Source organism: Hypomesus nipponensis, chromosome 17 (assembly GCF_054491055.1).
Source record: "Hypomesus nipponensis isolate SF chromosome 17, ASM5449105v1, whole genome shotgun sequence".
NCBI classification, from domain to species: Eukaryota; Metazoa; Chordata; class Actinopteri; order Osmeriformes; family Osmeridae; genus Hypomesus; species Hypomesus nipponensis.
This window is the reverse complement of record NC_140377.1, coordinates 5174400-5182881: the sequence shown is the minus strand read 5'-3', so window position 1 is coordinate 5182881 and position 8482 is coordinate 5174400. Positions and strand designations below refer to the sequence as shown.

General features: G+C 40.0%; 1 protein-coding gene across 1 annotated transcript; it reads left to right on the top strand.

Moving 5' to 3' along the window:
- The first annotated feature begins 1017 nt into the window (after nucleotides 1–1017).
- On the top strand, nucleotides 1018–3390 carry elfn1a (extracellular leucine-rich repeat and fibronectin type III domain containing 1a). Its single transcript, XM_084678310.1, has one exon. The coding sequence runs from the start codon at nucleotides 1018–1020 to the stop codon at nucleotides 3388–3390; it is 2373 nt and encodes a 790-aa protein (XP_084534436.1).
- Nucleotides 3391–8482: the final 5092 nt, after the last annotated feature.

Sequence of the window (8482 nt, the reverse complement as noted above, 5' to 3'; positions counted from 1 at the left end):
AGTGCCATTGACTTAATGCAGCATCTAAACATTGTCTTTTCTTAGTTGTGTTTGACAGTTCCCAGGTTAATGGTGTGAAAACAGGGACCATGCTTTCCCCAACCTGTCAGACAGTAATTGGCCAGTGGTTTCTGTTAATAGCAATATGCCACTGGGACTACACAGCACCTCTTAAATTGTGTACAATGTAATTGGAAAGGTCTGGAGAGAGAGTTTACACATTTATAATGGATCCATGCTATTATTTATTATTATACACAATGCATACATTTCTATTGATTGATTATACGCAAACACACAGTCCAGAGAGACAAAAACATGAAATCAAATGGACGTATACTCTAATCTACGGTATGTGTTGAAACACCCAGGTATCAGATTTGTTTGCCAAAGTATCATTCTCTGCATAGGTGTCCTCTTTGTGTAATGAGAGTTATGTGGGCTTTGTTCCCTGCTAGACACATCCATCCACCAACTGTATTTCCCGTCATTATGTTATAAAACATGGTATATTTAACGGCAGAGCTTTAATAAGGCTTTTACATTTTTAATATGGTTTTAATGGTTAAGCTCCTGTCTAAGTCGTAAAAGTGTGTCACTAATATGACATTTCCTCTTTTTTCCAGGATGTTCCTCTGAGCTCATGAATGACATACTGAGAGAAAGACAGAGGAGGAAACAATAAGATGAGACCAATCAACGATGTTAGCCCCTGGGGAAATAAGCACAAGCCAGTCTGAAGTGATGAAGTACTGATTTGGAGAACTGTCTCCATAAGTTCACAGCAGGAAAAATTCATCGAATGAAACCTTGAGTTGATGCACATGCCCAATATATTTTTGGGAAAGGGCTGGTACATTAGAACAGAGCCATCCTTCGTAGGACAGGACTCCAATATATTGATTGTTGCCTGCATCGTGGAGAACATTTAAACTTCTAGCTCAGTTGCAAAAACACTCAGTTCCACTTTATTGAAACCACACTGGTATTCACATCTTACAGCTTTCAGCCCTGCTCATGACTTTAAGAGAAGCACCAATGACCTGCAGTGGAGGCATGGTGATGAGTGCCTTTTTTTGGTCTGTGGCCATTTTGTGTTTGACCCACACAGGCAGAGTAAATGGAGACTGCTGGTTGATCGAGGGTGAGAAGGGCTTTGTGTGGCTCGCTATTTGCAGCCAAAACCAGCCACCTTACGAGGCCATCCCTCAGCATATAAACAGCACCATCGTGGACCTTCGTTTGAATGAAAACAAGATCAAAAGTATTCATTATTCTGCCCTCAGCCGCTTTGCCAATTTGACCTACCTTAACCTGACCAAGAACGAAATAAACTATATAGAGGATGGGGCCTTTGCTGCCCAGTACAACTTACAGGTTCTTCAGTTAGGCTTCAACAAGCTCCGTAACCTGACCGAGGGGATCCTCAGGGGCTTGGGCAAGCTGCAGTACCTATACCTCCAGGCCAACCTGATTGAGACTGTGACACCCAATGCCTTCTGGGAATGCCCCAACATTGAAAATATAGACCTTTCTATGAACCGCATTCAGCAGCTAGATGGGTCCACTTTTACCACCTTAACTAAACTGACCACCTGTGAGCTCTACACAAACCCATTCAACTGCTCCTGTGAATTACTCGGATTTGTGAAGTGGCTCTCAGTTTTCCCCAACAGGACCAATGAAAGGATGGTCTGTGACTCTCCGCCAGGCGTCTCGGGCTATAGCCTGCTGAGCCAGAATCCAAACAACCCAACCTACCGAAACGCCCTTCACATGCTCTCCACTGTGTGCACAGAAGACTATGTGATGCCGTCGTTACCTGTGCCCCCTGAACCCATCACCCGCTTTCCAGACTCTACCTCCTGTGGAATGGAGGGCTGCTATTCAGGGACAGAGCCAGATGAGGTCCGAACCAGTCCTACATCTATCGAGGTGGAGGTGCAGCCCGAAATGAAAGTGAAGCAAGTATCACACACTGGTGCAACCATCACTGTTAAGATTCCTCATCCCTACAAGAAGATGTATATCCTAGTTCTATACAATAACAGCTTTTTTACTAATATCCAAAACCTGAAAAGTCACGAGGAGGACATTGAACTAAAGAACCTAAAACCCCACACTGAATACACATACTGCGTGGCTTCCATCCGTCATGCTCTTCGATTCAATCACACTTGTCTGAAAATAACGACGGGGCCTTGGACTGGGAAGGATAGAGGGACAAACAACGCAACAGCGACACACTACATCATGACCATCTTGGGGTGTCTCTTTAGTATGGTGATTGTTCTAGGAGTGGTCTATTATTGCTTGCGGAAAAAGCGTCAACAGGATGAAAAGCACAAAAAAGCGGGAAGCCTCAAGAAAAATATAATTGAACTGAAATATGGACAAGAGCTTGAAGGAGGGACTATCTCTAGAATGTCACAGAAGCAGATGATGGCTGGGGAAAGCATGTCTCGCATGCCATACTTGCCGTCTGTTAGTGAGATGGAGCAGTACAAATTTCAAGAGATCAGTGACACACCTAAAATGGCCAAGGGCAACTACATGGATGTCCGAACCGGAGAACACCTTGAACGCAGGGAATGCGATATGTCCATGCCAGGGAACAGCCAAGGGTCCGTTGCAGAGATTTCCACCATTGCAAAAGAGGTCGATAAAGTAAATCAGATCATAAACAATTGTATAGATGCTCTCAAGTCAGAATCTACATCTTTTCAAGGCGTGAAATCTGGATCCGTGTCAACTGCAGAGCCCCAACTCGTTCTGATATCAGAGCAGCCTCAGAGCAAGTCTAGCTTCCTATCCCCAGTGTATAAGGACAGCTATCACCATTCTCTGCAGAGGCACCACACCTCGGACGTCTCGCCAAAGCGACCCAGCACTGCCACTGGAGGCCCCATGCACAGCCCCAGGCCTTACCGCCATGAGTCCAAGTACATAGAGAAGACCACACCGACGGGTGAGACGATCCTCACTGTTACGCCAGCTGCTGCCATTCTGAGGGCTGAGGCAGAGAAGATCCGCCAGTACAGTGAGCACCGGCACTCGTATCCTGACGCCCAGATTGAGGAGTTGGAGGGGCCTGAGAGCCGCAAGCCCTCTATTCTGGAGCCCCTCACTCGTCCCCGCCCCAGAGACTTAGCATACTCTCAGCTTTCACCCCAATACCACAACCTGAGCTACTCCTCCAGTCCTGAATACTACTGCAAACCATCTCACAGCATCTGGGAGCGCTTCAAACTTCACCGTAAGCGGCACAAAGATGAGGAATACATGGCAGCCGGGCATGCGTTGCGTAAAAAAGTGCAGTTTGCCAAGGACGAGGACCTGCATGATATCCTAGATTACTGGAAAGGTGTATCGGCTCAGCATAAATCTTAATTCCTTCAAGTGTTTTCTAAAGGACCACAAGTTGTGTATATGACACAGAAACCTTATGTATGAAAAGACAATTTAATGGATGGATACTTTAATTTTGCGATTAACAACTTATACTTATGTATCGCAGCATATTTTGACTGTGGGGAAAGTGGGGAAAATAAACTTGAAAAGTATCTTAGATTTGTGACATTATATATGAAATTCGTGGGAAATAAACTTTATTCTACTGTTACATGAATACAAATATTGCAAATTAAGAATATATATATATATGTTGCAATGGATTATAGGTATTTGGGTATCGCATGGCCAAGTCCTGTGACAGTGGATTTGCTGTTGTGTACTTTGAGAAAAATACTGTAACAAACATCGAAAAACATGTCTACTGAAAACTCAATATTTTTCTTGAAGAACTAATGAACAATCATACAAAAGACAACCCTTTTCTTCCCTACATATATTTAATTATACACAGGAACTATGTACAGATACAGTTTCTATATTTGCAATGTTTGCTGTGAAAAAGATGGAAGTCTTGGAAGGAATCAGGTTTAGCCCATGGATATAAGAGAAAGCCAATGTGTTTGATCTTTATTGAATACAAAGTTTAGATAAATAATGACTTTGGTCATAGAGCTGGTAAACCTTGCAATTGTTTTCATCTTATATCTAGAGTGCAATTTTACTATTTATTTTGTTTTAAGAGGCCACAAAACCAACTGCACAATATTCAAGAGCTGGAATTTTCTAAATTTAGTATACATTGTGAGACAATTCACTGTAGTAATCTGCTGCTGATGCTCTGCATTAGGCAAATACTTCAAGAGCCATCAGTTGTATTGTTAGAACCAAAGTAGAAAAAGCTGGAATGTTTACATATACTTTCTGCATGGTCTAAGATCTCTCTGAACATAGTAAATCAGGTTCCATATACATTTTATTTGAATTGGATTATTATCAAAGAGCTGAAAAATTGTCACTGTTGGTATTGTTGTTATTGTAATTAAACTTAACCACAGACTGCAACTTTGTATTTTTCCACCTGTTGTTTAGGCAGAGTGCTGAAAGAGCAGTTCAAGCCCTCATAAGTATTTATCTTACACCCCGATGGATGAATGTAAAACATACATAGTGAAACCTGTAAATGGCAGCTTTTTACTTTGAGTTTCAAAGAAAGTTTTGTTTTTGCTCTCTACAACATTTCCTCCCTTATGTTCCTTTGCCTCTACTTGCTTTATCAAGGAGTATTTCCCATATTGTATGATACTGTTTTGTCTACAAGTCTAAGCCAATAAAGTAAAAAAAAACTGTAGTAGATTGTTTTCCAGATGGGTCTCGCTAAATAATTAATTTACTTTAATGTTTGGCTGTTCGACACTTTTGTAAATTATCAAAACCACCTCCAGTTGCCAGAGTTGAACATTTACTAATGTTCAATTCCATTCTTGATCTTAAATATTGGTACTGGGTTTGTATATTATCAATACAATATTTGAGTGAATATAAGAGGTAACTTGGTTGTCTGACTTAATATTTCAACCGCCTTAAACTTCTGGGATATGTGTAAAACTGTAATTTTTGTTTTTTTTTGTTTTCAGTGTTGATATTGTTGACCTCATTTGTTGTCATTTTTTATAAATGCATTTCAATAGATTTCAAGAGCCGTCAGATTTATAGGTAATTTAGCAACTAAGCTATATGTTTTTATACTGCATATTGTAGCACTTCTGTGTCTCATTAAAGTTAGAAATGTTGGGAAACCTGTGAAAGACAGTGAAGAGCTGTTAAAGTACATCAGAATCAAACAAGAGCACAATAGTGTTTTTTTTTATTTCTTAATACTATGTTATCTGCTTTCTGACAAAGTACTGTGAAATAAAGTTAAGGGTGCACCCATACCCTCAATATCTCCCATATGGTATTTATATGACTCAGCTGTATGGTATTGTTTTACGCTTAATATACATGCAGTTACACAATGTGGGCATCCAACATACCAGTAAATCATCAAACTACAACAATTCAACGAAGAACCCAGGTTATGATAAACTGAATCCTTGTGATGGTGTAATATTAATGCAATTTAAATTAAATGTGTTAATTCAAAGCACACAAATGAACAGTAGGTACTGCTACTATTCAAAACCCCTTTGCTTGAAGAACCTAAACTAAATTAGATACTTAATTTTCACCTTTTTCATTCTTCTTTCTCATTGTTTGAACAAGAAGGCAATTATTGAGAATCATTATTCCGGATCTTCGACCTGCTTAATGGTTATGATTAACCCATCCTATTAATGGCACTTTGTATCGGAAATTTGACTTGATATTCACTGATTGCTCAATCAAGGAGTAATTATACTGACTTGATAAGAATATTGTGGTTGTCAAATTTCCAGTTCTGTCAAATATAAATGGCTATCTTAAATAATAATTGGTAAAAATCCCCCATCTACCATGCTCTAGTACCTAACACCTTCACAAATCCCCTGTCGATATGAATCTCTAGTCAATAATTCATAAACTCAAGATTTCTATTTGAAGGAAGGTATGGTAGTCTATGACAGCAGAAATAATAGGCTGGCTTGTGCCATTACAGATTACTCTGGTGAAGACTGATAAGTATAAAACCATTGCTGTGGGGTATTATGAAAACTAAGATAAACCAAGGCCTCTTTGAAATCATCCAAGCATCAACTTCATACTGACTTGAGTCGAGCTTGGCTCTAGGTTTCTCAAGAAATATCAAATCTGAAAGTACACAGCGAAATCCCATAGGTAAACACTGGAATTTTAACATGCAGTACAGTTTGATAGACTCAGATGAAGAAAAGAAAATCATAAAACTTGATTTTCAAGAAACAGGAAAAGGTTCTGATTACATGTCGTACTGATTATTTTCTGTTGATATTGGTCCTGGTGTTTGACCATGGCTTGGTGTGAGCCTGTATTTCACAAAATGTGTCTTGTTACTCTCCTCCCAGTATGAAAGTGAGACAATTTGAACTGAGAGAATGCAGTAATCTGAATCATTTACTACAAAAAACAATATATACCTCTTAGGGAAGGAGGATCTTATGCCACAGACCAAATCCATGTAGACCATAAACACTACATTTGGGGTAAAAGTAAAGCAAGAAAGAAGAAGAAAGAAATAAAGAAGAATAAGTATTTTTGCCTTTTAAATCTTTCCCCACAAGCCAGTATCTCTGTCATCCCCTTCAGAAAGTTTTGAGATGGAAGCAAAAGAGTTTCCCCTGGACATGGTGTCAAGAGCATTAATCAGCTGTCGACAGCGCGTGACTTACGCTCAGAGAGCAAAAAGCATGAAAAGTGTAAAATAGAGGAAACACCAAAAGTTTCTAAACTCCTAAGAAATGCAACGTCTAATTGGATATGGGTGATCAAGCAGAGAGGATACTGAAACTGCTGTGAAGCTAAATCAAGATCTCCACAAGCTGAGATCAAAGCTCAAATGGTTGATATAATTACCAGGTCTTGCCCATATAAACCTTTTTGGGAGAGTTAGACAGCTACGGGACATGAGATTATCCTGAAGAAAAAGCACTTAAAGCCAAAAAGGTTCTCACTTTTGACCTCAGCATAGGGAGAAGATATCTCCTCTATTACAGTATATTCGTATATGAATTTAACAGAATAGTCTTACAGTGCAGTGGCATAGGACAATCTGTCATTCTATTGTTCAAAAACTGAATTTCAGCTTTCAAAGACTAACACATTTTGAAGCCTAGGTGTGAAGAATAGTCAGTGAGTTTGGGGGATGGATGTGGATGGCTTTAATATGCAGGCCTTTTGCATCTGGAGCTGGGTTGCTTAAGCCGCCCATCTGTGAGCTGATCCTTTATGTTATTACCAAAGGGGAGTCAAGACCTGTGATGTTTGAGTTGCTCAATCTTGTTCAGCTGAAACCCTCCATTTGAGTTAGAGGAGACGGATGCTGACAGATGGGTCTGATAAGCCAAAGGACCAGGGACCTGCTCATTAATACAAGGCCCTGCAAGCAAAGTGAAGCCCCGGTGACAAACACAAAGAGCGAGTGAACGATCTCTCAAATGAGCACCGAGCAGGTCACAGGGACCGCCAGTCAACACGTGTGCAAAAAAGAAAAAAAAAAAAAAAGACGAAAGAAATGGAATGGCTGAGCATACCACATGTTGAAGCAGGATTAAACCGTATTGCTCATTAAGATATAAAAGAGTGAGCAAATCAAAGAGGCTTCACGCATGAGACGGGAGAAAATGAGAAGCGTGCCCACACAGGTCATGTGACTTTTTGTTCGAGGAACTTTTGCTTCTGGCGATAATGAGCAAGCCTGTCTCCTCTCTGCGTCTTGGCTCTCTTTTATATTCACCCCAAAACAAAGACTCTTCTGATCATACAGGAGTACAAACGAGAGGAAACGGAGTGCGGAAATCAATTGATCCATTCTTCTGGAAGATAAAAAGCTTTTAAGGTTTAATTATTTCTCCCTCGTAGGGTTCTGAATTTGCTTACCACTCAATTCAGAGGTGAGAGCTCCCCTGTAAAACACTTACAATAGATGAAAAGCATTTACTTTCAACCCACTCAAAATGAAAGTATTAAAAATAAGGAGATGATAAAGAGTACAGTTCGTCGTTGATAAATCATCACAACTCTCCTATTTTTCTATTGATCTACATGCAGTTCAGGTTGAGTTCCCACCTGCCACCAAAAATGGGGGGGGGGTTTGTGCTACAGCAATAACAGAATACAAAAATAGAAAAACTAACTTGATGCTCTGTTGAAATTTGTGTTGTTTATATATCATACTTATTGCACAGCACTGCACATATTGTAAAGTACATATTGCTCGGTTACTTGTGACAGTTCTATGACCTGAGTATACCTGAAACATCACATTTTATTGGCAATATCTCAAACCAACTATCAGGTAGTTTGGTCTCAGACGTATTATTGTGATGTGCAAGTATACATCGGAAAATAACTGCAATCAGTCTTCTTGTGTGTCCCTGGACAAACATGGTCATGATTGCTGAGGAACTAGTTTGTTCTTCTATTGTAGCCTTTTGCCAGTGTCCTTTAATCTGAG

Bases quoted from the DNA above. Each gene is read 5' to 3' on its own strand.
- elfn1a (XM_084678310.1), top strand. From the start codon at position 1,018: ATGACTTTAAGAGAAGCACCAATGACCTGCAGTGGAGGCATGGTGATG.